General features: G+C 38.4%; 1 protein-coding gene across 8 annotated transcripts in view; it reads right to left on the reverse strand.

Moving 5' to 3' along the window:
- LOC135197822 (zinc finger Ran-binding domain-containing protein 2-like) overlaps nucleotides 1-18,172 on the reverse strand; it is a 210,659-nt gene that overhangs the window by 129,533 nt on the left and 62,954 nt on the right. For all 8 annotated transcript variants that reach the window (XR_010310667.1, XR_010310668.1, XM_064224964.1 and 5 more), the window contains one exon: nucleotides 10,412-10,631. Coding sequence is in view for 6 of the 8 variants with exons in the window: in XM_064224964.1 (XP_064081034.1) it covers nucleotides 10,412-10,631 (220 nt within the window). In the remaining 2 variants the exon portion in view is untranslated. The remainder of the gene's footprint in view (nucleotides 1-10,411; nucleotides 10,632-18,172) is intronic.

The raw sequence follows: 18,172 nt of genomic DNA on the forward strand, positions 1-18,172 counted from the left end.
TTGCGAAAGGGTGTCTGTACTGTAAAGTCTCAGATTCGCCCGGGCCGCCGAGAACATTTTAAAACTCGTGTGCCGCCAACTCAGTAGACTCGCCACCATCCTCCCACTCTCCCATTGGTTCCTGATTCCTGATGCTAGTCACCGCCGTAAGATCCTGCTCTCCTATTGGTCAGCATCTGTCCCATCATGCCTCTATGTGAAGGTGTTCCTTGACCATTTCGTTGCGGCACCATTATCATAAACACCTGGAATTCATTCATTCACATAGGCTTCGTTTCGAAATGAGAGGAATTGTAACTCATCCAAAAATGGGCTGTGAAGAATATTTAGTCGGAGGCATTAATGCAAAGTTCTGGGAAGGGTTTGCATTATTGCCAGTCTCCTTCCTCCCCTTGCTAGAGGAAGGAGCGGGATTGCTTCTATGATTCTGATAAGAAACATAGAAAGGAAGCGCTATGTGAAAGCTTACCGCATCAATCGCCCGACCAGCCAGTGTAAGTTCGAGTCTTATCCTCAACCCAAAAGGAAGAGGAATGGAAGGATGAGGTGGGGAAGGTGGAGAGGACAGTGACTGTTATTGCCCGTTCTTCCCTATCCGGGGGTCACCGTGTACTGAGGCGACGGACCGTCAGGTCCATCCAGGCCGAGCCCCTCCTGAGATATTCCTCCTTCAGCAGCAGTACTTCTTTTGAATGCTAGAAATTCCAAGAATTTAATGGGCTAGTGAGACTCCCGAGTTCGTAATAACAATTACCAGGAATGTCTGTCTTGACAGTGTGTGTTTGGAAATTACAGGAAAACCAAAACACACTTGAGACGCCAGAAATTCCAAGGAATTCGACCATTCGGCGAGATTCCCAATTTTTGTAGTAACAATTATCAGGAATTCTCGTCTTGCCCACTCTCGATCGTGGTCTCGCCCAAGTTTTTGCAGATTGTAGAAGACAAAAGCACTCGGAGAGTGCTAGAAATTCTGAAGAATTTTAAGCGCTTGGCGAAACCCCCCAAATTTCATCAGACGAAGTGGACTTACGTCTGGTAGGGCCCAAAGGTCCCTCCAGGAACGCAGTCCCCAACGCTAAATCCTACGGAGAGCACTCTGCAGGATCCCTCCTATTCATGTCGCCCCTCCTGGCATACCCATAGAAAGAGAGGGAATGGGGGAGGAGGACTGGACATTTTCGTTCGCCTTGCCAGCGGAACTAGCAGCCGGAGAAGCAAGTCACAGGCAGCCATCAACCTGCAGTGATGGCCGCTCCGAGAGTCTAAGAAACGTTGCCATCTGGAGAAAACATTTTCCCAAGGAGGGTTAAGAATCTCGTACTGTAAGCGAAACGTCTGCCACCACCGTGACCGTCGTTTGGGTGGGGCTGAGTGTACACCTGACAGGAGAGAGCCAATACTGTCCTCCGACTCGTCCCAGTCCTCGTCGAGGCCGAAACCTCTCAAGAGGACCGAAGGGGGAGCCCACACTTATCACTGCGTGCACAGTCCAGCAGGACGGTCACGTGAACAGTGATGATGGTCACTCCGCGAGTCTAGGAAAGTGTCATCGTCCTCGCCAGCATCTTGTAAAAGTACGTATATGCACTAGCTGTAGGTGCTCTAATCACCTTTGTATCATATTTATGCATGTACAAAAATATAAATAATACATTTTTCATAAAATTTTATACAGAAAGACTTTAAAACTTAAAAATATAAATTTTCATAATAAAATTTATTATTTGGATACTTACCTACTGTTAAATTTAGCAATATCTCCCTGCCGATTAGGCGAGTCGGCTTTCAAACAAACAAAAAAATCGAATGGCTGCCCGGATGACTGTCTAGTTTACCTGTTCTCCACCAAGTGTGTTTCAAATGTTTTAGCTCTTCAGAATTCTCCTTGACAGCCCACAAAGTTGAGGGGAGGCTGGGTGGGTCTACTTTAACAGTAGGTAAGTATCCAAATAATAAATTTTATTATGAAAATTTATATCATTAGAAATGAATCTTGCATACTGTTAAATTTAGCTGATTCCCACATTAAGAGGATGGTGGGTAGTGCAGCTAGACAAAATTCCGCTCAGCCATTCGAGCTAAAGGTTTCTTATACTAAACCCAAAACATTTTCACCTGATCTGGAATCCTTGGTGGATTTTACTACCACCAGAAGTTGGATTCCATTCAGGGAGCAAGGCTCTCATATGTATGCAGCAAAGAGCAGCCTTTGCTGAGAAAACCACTTCGATTCAGCCAGCATGAAATGCAAGCGGTATAGGGACCCCTGTGCCTGGGTCCAAAAGCCCTATAAAACGACAGTCACATAAAATAAATACCTTTACAATATAAAGGTACGCTCCTATACAAAATTTGGACCTTCATGCTCCCCAAAATACTAAAACTCGGGATTTAAACAAAAAGGCCTAAAGAATTGCTCTTTATTTTCAGTTCAGGAAAAGACTACCCACTACTAGTAGCGGATTAAGGGCTTTACTGTTTTCAAACACAATTCTGTATACTTAAGGTAGTGATTGGGCAAAAACTGAATTGTACTTTTACTGTGACACATCAATCCCATTCTGGAGCAACAAATTGACTTTACACTAAATGAAGTTGCAACTGCTGCTCACATTATGAATGCTTAACTTCAATAAAGGTAGAAGATATGGAGCTAGTTCTCATGCACTAGCCTAACCATTATGTCACAGAGGACCTTGTGTTCCTTGACAAAGTTTCTAAAATCACAACACAAAAGGTTAACTTTGCCTCTTCAAGGCTTAACCTTCACAAATACATTCTAGGTTTTCTAAAACCACAAAACAAAAAGTTAACTTTGCCTTCAAACTTAACCACTGGCAAAGACAGCTAGGTTTTCTAAAACCACAAAACAAATGGTTGATTTGCCTCTTTCAGGCTAACCTTTGACCACAACATCTGCTTTTCTTAAAACCACAAAACCAAAGGTTAACTTTGCCTCTTTCAGCATTTACCTTTGACAAAGATGTTCAAGGTTTCTAAAAGGATGATAAAAATGTTCTAGGTTTAACCTTTAAATTTAATGCCCCAACAGGATAGATAAGTTTCCTCTTCTTTCGCCCCCAAGGGGTTACACTGGAATTCTTACAGAGAACTGTAAAGCATAGCCTTAACATCACCCTCAGCTCTAAGGCAGAAAGCTAAAGTAGCATTCCCTTTACACCAGCTTAAAGAAGGGAGCTGACAATAAATTTACTTCTTAATCACTGCTAAATAACAGGTTCTACAGTAAATTCAGATATAGTTTAGACCTGCATCTAAACTCCAGAGAGAGACTGATATAGAGATGAAGGGGCTTCAATCATAACACCTTACAGTCCTGGTCCTCAGCAAGATCTAAAAGTACTTGATGCTATACCAAGGAAAGTACGTATGAACGATAACTTTGGAAGTAGACAGTGAAAAGTCTTATCTCCTCTAAACAGAAAACATTGACGTCTACAAGGCTCCAGGTGCTGAAAATTCCTCCAGAATGGTACCCTCAGCCACACACAAGACCACTGCTTCTGACCCCAGGCCATGGCAGTTTTAAATTAAGGAGAGATCCTATGATACTTGAAAATCTTATTATTGGGAGGGGACATTCTAACATCTCCAAGCAGTTAAGGAGATGCCTACATTAATGGAACTGTATGGAATTGTGTAGTAGAGTTGATTTCTTCTCAACGGAGGAATGAGACATCTACCAAGAGCATTGGAAATTCTGATTTTTTTTTTTTTGCCCTGAAGCTACAAGGGCTCTACAGGAGACTAAGCAATTTTTGAACTTGAAATTGCTCAATAGAATTCAGAGTAGATATGAGGGGCAGGCCTATGATTTGAATTAGGCAAAATTTAAGGAAACATCCACTGCTCAAGCTTGAGGGCCAACAATGTAGCAGTAATCATTCGGATGTCCCTGTTCATCTACATGCTAGGAAGCTAAATGAGAGTTCCTTAAATCCACACCAAGTGCCAAACTTACGGATGTAAAGGCCCTTGTAGGCAGTTGTTCTTCCTGAATCCCCAATTGCTAAAACACTGTCCTTCCACAGAATGAATGATCAAACCAATATGGAGTTTCATTTTACTCAAAGCAGCAAACTTCCCACAAAGACTTTGTTTCTGACCGGGAATAAACCTGCTAAGCATCCTGATGTCTTTCCACTGCCCTGACATCTAAACCGTTTTACCAGGTGTAGTGTTGACCGTTCTATATTGCATGAAAGTGTAATGACACTAGTTAAACTCTGTGTTGCATGACAGAGGGAAAAGACCAAACCTGGACTTGGGTTTAAGAACAAAATGGACGATCCCTGGTTTCAGAGTCCCTCCTACAGTCCTAGAGCCAAAGTTGGTTCTGGATTACTTACAAATTTAATGAACGTTATTTGTAAGTCGTAATTCTTACGCTGAAACTGTACATTAATTAAGCATGATTATCTGAAAATATCCCGTGAGGTCATGTTTCCTAATGAGGCAAAGCCCTTACCATATAGGAAGTTTCCTTTAGGTCTAAAATTCTTCAAGCAGCACATGCCTATTCATCTTGACCGACAAGCATGCATAATTAAGTATCATCCCCACATCACTAGATAAGAATGGGGATATAAAGGATTAACAATATAATGCATAGAAATTGGGATAGAAGAAGCAACAGGTCCTTGGCCTTTGGAATACTGTTGACAGAGTTGGCGAACTTGAATCACTGATTCAGTAGAAGTGTCTTCCTCCTAAGGTTGACACCATCTGCCAATGGGCAACAAGTGCCTGACATAACTTATAGAGGGCTGCACACTAACCCAAACAAAGTGGACAGAGCAGCAATACCTTCTAGTAAAAACATCTTGAAGGAACTTGCATGACTGTGGATGTATGGTGTACCACAAGTCTGACCGTTCTTTGGAAAGGCACTAAAACCATACTAGAAAACCAACAAGTATATGGGCAGACACTTACTGTTATTCAGTCTCCAAACTTCCAAGAATATCTCCAATTACTTATGGGTGTCTTCCTTACGAATTACCCTTGGACCATCATTCCCTCTATATACAACCTCCTACTAAAAGAGACTTGTGAGAGATTTCTGCTGAAGACAAGGGAAGCTATAAGAGGGAGATTAAACCAGTGGAGGACAACCAAAAAGAATCATAACTACCCTTCACCGTCTCCACCATGTAACATACTGGTCCCAAGTCTCTCCATGCATGTTAGGAGGTTGCAACTGTTCATATCCCAGAACCTGAACCTGCACTTATCCCCAAAAGGTATAAATAAGACTACCAATAGATAATCCCTTTTCACCTTAAACTGAGCTGCATAATCTGACAGGAACCGTAAGTGTTCTCACTTCTTCCAAACCGAGTGAGTATAAGCATGAGGACATTACCCTGCAGCATCAGAAATCAGTTACTTGTTTCCTTGCTAAAAACTCCCACTGGGTTGGCGTCTCCACCTCTCTTAAGAATTCACAGAGACGAGACAATGTAGATAAAAGGTAATAACTAAAGTTAGACTGAAAATCCATCAGCATGTCTGTCAGTCTTAAGTTCATTTCCCCACAGGAAAGAGAAAGAAAGTGAACCTCCTACTAAAGACGGTTAAAGGACCAGTAAGCGTTGTACAGCAAAAGGCGGCCTTCGGCTCTCTGCAACTTTAAAAGAAAAAATGATAAGCCAAGGCAGACACAAAGGGAGATTGTGTGTCCGAGGACGAGAAAAGTTACGAAATGCTCTCTAATTAGAGAAAGCGTTGGTTCTCTTCTCCAATATTTAGAGGGCGCCAAAATACGCTAAGACAATTAAGATATATTCTCTATGTGGCCTCAACAAAATGAGGATACAGCAAGGCGTAGTGTGGCAACAAACGCCGACCAGCCCAAATGAGTTCCTCCAACTCCATTCAAACTCTTCTTTTGTTAGCAGGCAACAGGAGGAGACAGCTGTCAACAGGAGGTAAACAACAGAGCTTAAAGGATTGCTCTTTCTCCGCAACCCTTGTCGATAAGAGGTGACAGCAGCTGAGTGCTGTATCGAATCCACCATGGCTCAATAAGAGGAAGACCACCACGACTCAATGAGAGGAAGACAGTTTAAGCGACTCGGGACTCTGTATTGTCTGCACGAGTCAACTGTGTTCACACGAGTCAACTGTGTTCACAGCAGGGTTCTCAGATGTATCAGATCAAATTATCGTACCAAACCTCTTCAAATCATCGTATTTTGATTAATAATCGTTTATCATACAGAGGGTCAAATTATCGTACTCGTACAATAATTATCGGTCTGGGAACGCTGGTCTGCAGTCCGCATGAGTCGACTGAGGGAAAGAGAGAACGAGGCGCCAGAAGTGGAAGGTGGTGGGAGAGGAGTTACAACGACGCTCCCGCCTTGTCAGAATGTGCTCGTACATACTTGAAAGCATTCCTATATGAAACCAAGTTAGAAATCTCTGAAGCTAGAATATCTAACTCGGCGAGAACTTTAGATACTACAGACAGTGTAGACTTGAAAGAGAAACTTTAATCGAGGCAGTAATAAGAGATTTGCCGATAACCGAAGAGGAAGCATGCAAAGAACGAACACAAGCATTACGAAGAAAAAGGAATATGCTAGCAGACGAGAATTTAGAATAACCAAAACATGAGAGAGATAAACAGTCAACTGAGTGACATATCTAAATGTGTAAAACTCGCTACAGATATATTATAATCTCAATAAAATATCTATACCTATGTCATATATTATTAAGCCTATACATGCTAACACCTCAAATTAGGTGTTGAAGATGACAGAATGCGCTTATGGAGCGAGCATTAACACTTACCGAAAAGGTCCTTATGTGAACGCTTTAACGGTCCTAGGCGATCCTTTAGTGGTCCTTTGGTGAACGCTTTAAACGAGATTCAGACCATGAAAAGGGCAAAGTAGGTATTGGAGGGCACAGAATCCCATCGTCCCGAAAACCGACCCTGTTCCCTGGCAGCGGACGTTTACAACTGTCACAGGGCAGTCCTAGGCTCAGGCTACGTACAGACGAGGGCACCAACACCTTACTTATAACAGGGAATGCATAAATGAGCGCACACTATGGAGGGATCGGAACGTTCCCGTCACGAACTCAGTTCAAACTGTATTAGAACTAAAAATAGGTTAATGTTCTAACTTCTTGTTACGCTTTTCCTGAACTGAATGGGAAGCAGAAGGTGGAGCTACAAAGGAAGTCAATACTAGCCTACTAAAATGCCTAGTCTGAATAGGGATAGCCTGACAGGTTTAAGTCCTGATCTAACTAATTGCTTTTGCAATCTATTAGTTTCCAGTCTTTCCTATATCTGACAAATTTAGGCATAAATTTCTCAAAACAATTTCCTACATTCTTCACATCTAGTAGTTCCAAGATCACACTCTGTACCCTTGTCAGTACAAAGGAATGTTGATCAACTTCCAATTCACCATCCTGGTTACACCAAAAACATTCCTACATACCCTGATGTTATTGGATTTCCTTCCGGTGGAAGATATCATAGGAAAATGAAATTGCAATACCGTAACCAGGAGTAAAACAGCCTAACTTCAAAGAATACCAACAATCGCCTAGTTGCAATGGTGGCAAGGAGAATTCTGACAAGAGCTAAAACATTTGAAATACACCTGGTGGAGAACAGGTAAACTACACAGTCATCCGGGCAGCCATTCGATTTTTTTTTTCAATGCCGACTCGCCAAATCGGCAGAGAGATATAGCTAAATTTAACAGTAGGTAAGATTCATCTCAAATAATTTACATAATAAAACAAACACTTTTGCATGGTTTTGCAGTGTTTCTGAATGATTCGCAAATGTTCGCGTTATTGTGAATTTGCGCAACTCGAATTGCGTAAGTTTGGGGTATTACTGTATATCCATCTAGCTTAAGAAACCCCATCAACCCAGACAACATCCACACAGTGGGACAAGGCCTCAGGCTGGCTGTGAAAGGTGTCTTCGAAAATACAAGCCTCACAAGGTGTAACCGTTACCAAACAATTCGACAAGGGCACCCGAGAGAGAAGAGCCTCAACAGATTCATTGAGTGGAACTCTAACACTGGCAGAAGGGTTAAGCGCTACCCCATAGAACTCCTTCCAATTAGGAAGCAAGGTTGAATACAACATTCCAAACAATGCTTGATTAGTTGTGCAAGTTCCTCAGGAGCCTGGACTTCAGATAGAGAGAAAGGATAAAGTCCACCATCCACTTATGCTCGCTTTCATTCACTGGAAAATAATCACATCTGGTACTGTTTCTTCTTCTTCAATAGAGAATTCTCTGCCAGACCACTCCAACCAAACCGGAACAGGAAAAGACAGGCTGACCACTGGCAAGAGCTGCGCCCGAAACCCAGACCTCGCTACACCTGGATGCATGAAACCAACACCTGACATACCAGACTGCATCATATCTGAGCCAAATGCACTCAGTTGCGCAAACCCTATACGAACTAAAGACAATGACAAAACTCTGAGCTAGTCGCACTTGACTACACAAACCATACACCACCCAGCAACGATGAAGTAACACCTGGGCCGACCACACCTGGGCGACCAACGTCCACCCTTAAGGGCGGAGAGGCCGCAACACCCAATCCACCCCACCCCAGCTGAACCACTGCCACACCAGGCCAGGTATCTGTAGCTGAAGTCACATTAATTCAGGGAGGAGGAGGAAGTACTCCTGGATAACCCAGAACCAAAGCGGAACCCACATTGAATACCTTAGAAGGTAGAACAGAAATAGCTGTAGGAAAGTTGAGAAAGAAGTAGAAGACCGAGAGAAAAAGGTAGAAGCCACACTCAAAGTAACCACCGGAGCACCTACTACCAACATTGGACAGGTGGAGAATATACCAACTGGTACTGTACTCAAAAGGGCAACTAAGGACAGGCTACGAGCTATGGAACCAATGGGGACCGAAGAAGGAAAATTACCAGCTACCCTAGTGAAAGGAGAGGCGTAGGACACAATTGGTATATTGATACATTCGACAATGGCACAAATGAATCGCCTACTGCCATAGCACCCACAAGAAACACAGTGGACACATTACGTCTCAAACCCAATAAAGGATGAATATATGGGGTTGTGGAAGACTCTGAAATCGCCTGTGAAACTGTAGACAGAGCAGAAGCAGAGGCGTTAGCAGACGACAAAGTTTTATTTCCTAACTAATCCATAGTGAGTCCAAAGTACCGATCCAAAATCAAAATCGGGAGAGAAATTCCAATATAGTCAATAAAGTGTAGATCCAGGAGAAAAAGCGTCGATAACAGGCCAAAGTCATAATCTGATATCCAAAATTCAAAAACTCTTTAAATGGGGGTTGGGCTAAATGACCAAAAGTTTGCCTGATGTGGGACAAATCTGCTCAGCACACTATTGGGAAGTAGGCCTCTGGCAGCCGGTATTTGCAGCAGCATTGCCAATGGTACCTCAGGTAACTCATTTGACAAGATTTTACCCGCAGCATTGGTAGCGCTAACAGTTAACTACCCACTTTGTGGGGAAATTATGGGGATACAGTTTGGGCTGGTCAGTGACCAGGGCTAATTCAGGTGTTCAGGGAGATTGTAATAACACTTTTGAGTACAAAAGCTCTGTATAGCAAGCTATCAAAATACATCTGACAGAGCGAAGAGACATCTGAACTAAACAACAATCGAGGAAAAAGTACAGTACAGTAAGTACTACTTGCTTTTCACAGGTAAGAAGGCTATGGAACTACTCGCCATTTAATCACTTTCTTACCAAGCTTCAACAATCATTTCAAGCTGCTACCAAGAACATCATTGTACACAAGACAATACTGTGGTAGTTTGTATTTTCCCAGGAACAATTACTGGCAGTCCCTGGTTATCAGCAGACTTGGTTAATGGCGATCCGGATTTTTATGGTGCTAGACCTCCATAAAATCAGAGATTTATGGTGCCATAACAGGCTGAGTTTTGGTTATTTGTGCCATAAGGTGCTGATAAAAGAGTTATGGTGTCCTAACATACCTAACAGAGGCGCCATTAACCGAAAGTGCAGTTTCAGTTAATGGCGGTTTTCACTTATCAATGCCATGCTGAGAATGGAACCCCCACCAATAACTGAGGACTGCCTACTTCAAAATGACACTAGCTCCCTTCACTCCTTTTCTGATGATGTCACTTTCAAAACTACACCTCCCTCAAGAACATACTACAATCTGACTGACTGCCTATAATCATGGTTTGAAAAAAAAAAAAAAAAAAAAAAAAAAAAAAAAAAAAAAACTTATTTAGATGATGCATTCACAACATACATATATATTTTACTAGTATATATAGTACATGTAATGAGCAATTCATAGAATCTGAATTATGAAATATATAAAACATGAAAAATACTTACATTCTTGTCTTCACTAACAGACTGCCTTTTGTTTCTGAACTTTTTCTTCTTTCGGCCAAACTCATCAAATTCATCATCAGACTCATCTCGATGGATATATTCAACACCCTCACGTTCATTAAATCCACCCCCGTACCCTGTCCTTTCTTCTAAATCACCAAATTTTGGAGCATTGCACATATTGCATGTCTGCCGTCGTGCCCAGTTAACATTTCCACATCTGAGAAAATTGAAATAATATAATCACGATACTGCTTAAAAAATTAATTACTGTCCCTTTCATATAAAAACCTAACAACAAAAGTTTATTCATATAAACCAATTTATTATAACATTCACATTCAAGTCACAATATCCCCAGTATTTCAAAGTAAAAGTTTATACAAGAACCTTTCTTGTTTAAAGATGCATCTCTGACAATTTTCAAGGTAGACTGCTCAATAGTTTTATTGTGCAGCTGATTACTTATTCTACACAATGGCATAAAAATTCTGCCAAAATAACTATCAAGTAGGTGATATAATAAGAAGAAATGGGATATGAGAAAATTTTGCACCTTCACCCCCCCAACCCCCACACACACACACAAAATTACCAAAAAATATACCACCCCAAAAATAAAAATTTTATTTTTTGTCCATAGCACACCCAGGTAAATTACCTAGTCAATACAATGCAAAAAGCTGTAATTGCAGCAAGAAAAATCTGAAAAAACTAATGAATGCGGAACTTTATGTTTTCCTTAAGTAAAGTGCCAGTCACCCATGCAACACACGAAGAAAATGTTTTTACCTTCTTTTTGTTCTAAGATGCATTGCTTTGACAGTTTTCATGGTAGACTGCTTAATTTTGTTTAATTTTGTAGCTGCATGATTACTCTATACAATGGCATAAAAATCCCTCCAAAATAAATTATGTAGGTGAAACAATTAGTAGAAATTCTAAGGTACCTCAATCTTACATGATTCGAGTTGTGCAAATCCGCAAAAGGGCGAACTTTTCATTGAAACTTAACTAATTATCATAAGCGAGTATTTCACACACCTGAACGCAAAAACAACATTTTTGAATCCTGTGTCATAAGTTTTCAAGCTCTTATGTGTAAATTAAATAACATAACAAAATTAATGATTCTCTCTCTCTCTCTCTCTCTCTCTCTCTCTCTCTCTCTCTCTCTCTCTCTCTCTCTCTCTCTCTTTTTTACTGAGATGAGAGAATTTTTATGGTACATGTAGGCAGTCCCTGGTTTACGACGGGGTTCCGTTCTTGAGACGCATCATCAGCCAAAAATCGTCATAAGCCGGAAATCATCAAAAATCATAAGAAAACCTTACATTTAATTCTTTGGGTGTATTAAAAACTATGTAAACTGCATTTTTAATACATTTTTCATAAAGAAACCCTTCAAATATTGATTATTTTGCATTTTTGGAGTCATATTTCTTCCATCAGCGTCGTAAGCGTCATAACCCTGGAACATGCATCGTAAACCTGGAAATAATTTCTGATGAATGTAATTGAAAAGCATCGTAACCTTGTAACGTTGTAAGCCGGGGACTGCCTGTATGTACTGTTTATTTTCAAATATTATTAATACAGGCAGTCCCCCGTTATCGGTGGGGGTTACGTTCTCAACTGCATGTAATGTTCAACCCCATTTTTACTGCATATACATATAAGGACTTTGGCAAATGTCCCTTATAATGTTGCGTTTTGATTCTAGCTATAAGCCTAGCCTATGTTACCAGTTACTACTGTAGCCTAGTCTATGATTCTGACTTCTAAACCTAAGAAGCTAAAAGCTTAGAATATGCCGATAAAACGTATACATAATCAGTATGTACTCATTTCAAATAATTATTAATTCACCATTAACTATAATAAACAAACAAAAACAAAAAAAGCTTCCAACCTTTTGTTAAAAAATCGGCAAGCAACCACTTTTACCTAGCACACAATATAGTAATCATAAATTTTCATTATCTCTTTTCAACTACTTAAACTACCAAACAGTATAATAACCATTGATTTCTATTCTTTATTCTATCTTTACCTGATGGATATCCTGAGTTACCGACAGCTATAATGAAACATATACTAACCCTTTACTGCCGACTGGACGTATTTTACGTCGACATTTTTTCTCTCTCGTGTGCCGACTGGACGTATTTTACGTCGACTTACAAAAGTTTTTTTTAAAATTCGCGGAAAAATACTTATAGGCCTACCAGCCTAAAACTTTTGAATCACGCGCCTTGGGGGATGCTGGGAGTTCACGGATCAAGGTGTTGTTTTGTTTACAATCGTTATGCAGGCGCGCAAGCGCGAATTTCTTTCTTGCCGCACTAAAAAGTATCAGTGACACATCTCGGAAATTATTTAATCACTTTGACATAATTTTTGTACCATTGTAAATTAGCCGTTACATGAAGTATTATATATGAAAATGTGCGCATTTTTATGTAGAATACAACAATAAAGTACTCATGATTGTAGCTTTTAACAGTTTTGAGATATTTTCATATAAATAACGATAATTGCCAAAATTTCAACCTTCGGTCAACTTTGACTCTACCAAAATGGTCGAAAAACGCAATTGTAAGCTAAAACTCTTATATTTTAGTAATATTCGATCATTTACCTTAATTTTGCACCTAATTGGAAGTCTCTAGCACAATATTTCGATTTATGGTGAATTTATGAAAAAACTTTTTCCTTACGTCGGCGCGGTAACTCTTCCGAAAAAAATCATACATGCAATTGTGGTAATGTTTGCACCATTTTAAAATTAGCCGTTATATAAAGTTTTATATATGGAAATGTGCACAATTTCATGCACAATACAACTAAAAACAACCCATGGTTGTAGCTTTTATCAGTTTTGAGATATTTTCATATAAATAACGATAATTGCCAAAATTTCAACCTTCGGTCAACTTTGACTCTACCGAAATGGTCAAAAAACGCAATTGTAAGCTAAACGCTTATATTCTAGTAATATTCAAGCATTTACCTTCATTTTGCAACAAATTGGAAGTCTCTAGCACAATATTTCGATTTATGGTGAATTTATGAAAAAAAATAATATTTTCTTTACGTCCGCGCAGTAACTCTTCCGAAAAAATCATACGTGCGATTGTGGTAATGTTTGCACCATTTTAAATTAGCCGTTACATAAAGTTTTATATATGAAAATGTGCGCAATTTCATGTAGAATACAATAAAAAATAATTGAAGGTTGTAGCTTTTCTCATTTTTGAAATATTTGCATATAAATCACGATAAATAGAAAAAAAACCACGTTCGGTCAACTTTGACTCTACCGAAATGGTCGAAAAACGCAATTGTAAGCTAAAACTCTTACAGTCTAGTAATATTCAGTCATTTATCTTCATCTTGAAACAAATTCGAAGTCTCTAGCACAATATTTAGATTTATGGTGAATTTTAAAAAAATCTTTCCTTCCCTCCGCGCGACATTCTCCGCCACAAATCTCCGAAATGCGTACGTCCCATTCTCGGAATATTTGCTCCGTTTCATATTAGGCATTTCATAGAGTTTTATATATGAAAATGTGCGCAATTTCATGTAGAATAAAACGAAAAATATCTGAAGGTTGTAGCTTTTCTTATTTCCGAAATAATTGCATATAAAAAATATATATATAAAAAAATTCGACATTCAGTCAACTTTTAACTCGTCAGATATGGTCGAAAACTGCAATTGTAAGCTAATACTCTTACAGTATAGTAATATTCAATCATTTTTCTTCATTTTGAAAGAAATTGGAAGTCTCTAGGACAATATTTAGATTTATGGTGAATTTTTGAAAAAAATATTTGTTTACATCCGCGCGTTACGAATTCATGCATTATTTTGTGATAATATTTTCTCTGTGTTGCTTTTATCGGTTTACAATGTGCTATATACCAAAATGATTGCAATTTAGTGTACATTACAACGAAAAAAAAGTAACTTGTTACCTTTAACCGTTTTGCGCACAGCGCGATTTGAATACAATTATATATGAAATTTCGTTTTTGCGCTATCATATATCGCATTATTTATACATGATAATGATAATTTTTTTCATTTCTGATGGTTGCATACTAAACTTCAGCCAATGACAAAAAAAGGAGCCAAAAATGAACTCTTAATCTTGAAAACTAAGCGCGCTGTGATTTTTTGAAAAAAATATTTTTTCCGCTTCCGCGCTCACTCTGAAACACCTCCGGCACACGGGAGACAATTTTTTTTTTACCGCTTCGGCGTTTACGGGCTAATGACATTAAAACAGAAGAAGAATTCTAGAAAATATTTCCTGGCCTCGTTGATAGCAGTCTTTGATTAATTTTATACTTTATGATATTTAACTCAATTTTTTTTTTATTCAATTTATTGCACGAATAAGTTTTTCAATTTACAGCATCCTTTTACCAAAAGAATAAAAAAAATAAGATTCTCTGTGAATCATGAATGAAGAAGTTATCAACTGACGAAATACAAATGGTGGCGGCCAGTAGATGCTTTGTTTGCATTCGAGAAATGAAGGTACGCTGCATTTATCATAGCCTAGAACAGCCGTAAATTAAAAACAACATAACAATAATAATATAGTCTCAGATAAGTAAACCAACATATATATATTTAATGTTGTGGTTATTATACAAAAACAGAAGTTTGTCGACTTCTGTGGAAACAAATGCTGCTTTGTTGACTTCGTTGTCATGGAATCCAAAGAATGTGGTAGGCTTAGCCTAGTTCCTAAAGTTTGCACTTTTTCAATATAGAAACAACATAACAATAACAAAAGTTTCTCAAATACGTAAAACGACATTTGTATTTATTGTCTGTTGTCGGGAAATCCAAAGCTTAGGCTTTGCCTAGAGCCAAACTCTTGCACATTTTTAAAACTAGCCTATACCACATGTAATGTTCAGTCCCAAAATTTTAGGCCATAAAATTGGTCTTTAAATATCAAACCTTACCAGAGTAGTGGTCCCCCCGTATTCGCAGGGGATGCGTACCAGACCCCCCTGTGAATTGTTAGAACCCACGAATGTTTGGAACCCCTGTAAAAACACTAAAAACAGCCTATTTTGTCATTTAAACTCAAGAAAAACCACTACAAATTTTCATACTTGGTTTTTTTAAATATAGTTTTATCACAAAAAGTGCATTTTATGATGAAATTGATAAAAAAAACCCAGGAATTTGTGGATATTTCTCATAGAATAATACCGCGAATGCACGAATTTTCCCCAATAATGCGGGGAAATGTTCCCGAGAGAAATCCGCGAATCCGGAGAACGCGAATACGGGGGGTCCACTGTATATACATTAAACAATATTTTAAGGTTTTTTGATGAAAAGCACAATAAAAATGCAGTTAACATAGTTTTCAATAGACACCAAAAGCATTCTAAGTAAGGTTTTCTTAGGATTTTTTATGATTTTCGCCAAATTTTCGGCTTACGCAGATTTTCGGCTTACTACGCATCTCAAAAACAGAACCCCATCATAAATAGGGGACTGCCTGTATTGCCTTTCCTTCTATACTTACGCTGGCTATTAAAACACAAAATGGGGGATTCATGTAAAATACATGGTACGTATTTGTCAAACTGAATAAATTATACAAAATGCAGTGCAAAATGGAGCAAGAGGAATCCAGAATGAGTCATTTAGCACCTTTTGCCGATTAGGCAGAAGATCCAATTTGTACAATATATTCAGTTGTACAATACAAAATTTTTTACATGAATCCTCCATTTGGCTTTTAATAGCCAACTTAGAGTAAAGTCAGTACTAATAAGAAGAATCGAGAAACTTCTATACAAAATAAATGCAGCTGAAACAGCTATTATTTTCAATAAAACTAATATGTACTAATAATAATAATTATAATAATAACAATATATAATAATAATACAGCCACTCCCCGGGTTAGGACGGGTTCAGCTTACGACATTCCGAGGTTAAGGCGCTTTTCAATTATATTCATCAGAAATTATTTCCGGGGTTACGACACGTTCCAGGGTTATGGCGCCTACAACACTGATCTGGCAGAAGAAATATGACACCAAAAATGCAAAATAATCAATATTAGAAGTTTTTTTTTTTTTTTTATGAAAAATGCAATAAGAATGCAGTTTACATAGTATTTAATGTACCCAAAGCATTAAAAGTAAGGTTTTCTTAAGATTTTTGACAATGTTCTGGCTTACGATGATTTTTGGCTTACAACGCGTCTCAAGAACGGAACCCCTGTCGTAACGCGGGGACTACCTGTAATCAGAATTGAATCTACTACTTGCTCAGTATCTACAAACAACTATGACTCCATATTGACACTCTTGGCATCTACTTGAACAAACGACTCTGGATACACATTCGTCTGCATCTACAATGACTGATCCAACTTGACACTGTATCTACATCAACACTGTTTGTGATGTCAGTAAGTGACGTCTGATGTAAACACGAATTTTGACTGATCTTTTTGCACAACGAGAATACTCTATAGTGTAAGTTATATGCAATAATTTCCTAAACAATGATTTGACTTAGGCGATGTTTACTTTTTGTACAAAATAAGGCAGCACAAGCAATTAAGGATTGCCGTATCAAGAGTAAAGAGGCAATTTCGTCGTAATAGAATGTAGCTAAGATAAGGGTTGTAGCCTGTGCCCACACACAATGGAAGTTCAATAACCAAGAATTAACAAGTGACAAAGAGAATCTAGGTCAAATTTGATGTTTTCTTCATAATTTTGGGAAAATTTTGTTGCCCTTCAACATCTAAATTTTACGATTTGCTGTGACCTAGGCTAAGTTACAGGGAGCTGAAAACAACATGAGTTTTTTTTTTTTAATAATTCTTGAAGGACAGGGTAATACATCGCTTCCTAAGTACCTTTTCAATCTATGAGGACGAAAGTTGAAAGTTTGCACCTGACTTACCAGATAGCTAATGGATGTCAAATACATTATAATTTTTTTTTAGAAAGGTTTTTTTAAAACAGTGACACTGTACTTTGATATTCAATAGGCCTATACTTTTTTGTAGAATCTGCAAAGGCAAAATTCTACAGGCCAAAGCCTCCAACTGGGAAAGGAAAATAAGAGGTAAAGAATGAACTAGAAACTATAATAAAAATAAGAACCAATTGGAAAACTAAATACTGTAAACAGTGAAATGAGACCTAAGTGAGTTTATTAAGAAGAATCTAAACCTAGTTTGAAATTCTGTAGTCACAATGATTAAGCTAATAATTAGGACATTCCATAATTTGAGCATATCTGGAAGTCAAGGCACGATGCCTTAGGTTAGGTTTGGGTAGGGTATATTTTTATTCAAGTACATACTTATGACTAACTTGCCCATTCACTACTGTCTAATTTTGTGAGAAAAGTATAAGTTAAATTTTATTTAGTAAATATTTTGCATTGTGTGTGTGTGTGTGTGTGTGTGTGTGTGTGTGTGTGTGTGTGTGTGTGTGTGTGTGTTTTTACATTTTTTAATCTGTGAACTTTTACTAGTCATATTTTTTTTTTATTTCATGACTTACACCCTAAAAGTTTTTACTTTTGAAAATAATTCTTGAAAGTTAGTAGTTTGCACCTCACTTATCAAATTGCTCATGGATGCAGAGTACTTATTAAATAATCTGGTTTGATCATTGTTAATATTAAAAGAGGAAAATTCTTCTTGTTTAAAAAATATTTAGGGTATAAATCTGACAACATGGTTGAGTTAGA

Source organism: Macrobrachium nipponense, chromosome 21 (assembly GCF_015104395.2).
Source record: "Macrobrachium nipponense isolate FS-2020 chromosome 21, ASM1510439v2, whole genome shotgun sequence".
In the NCBI taxonomy this organism is placed as follows: Eukaryota; Metazoa; Arthropoda; class Malacostraca; order Decapoda; family Palaemonidae; genus Macrobrachium; species Macrobrachium nipponense.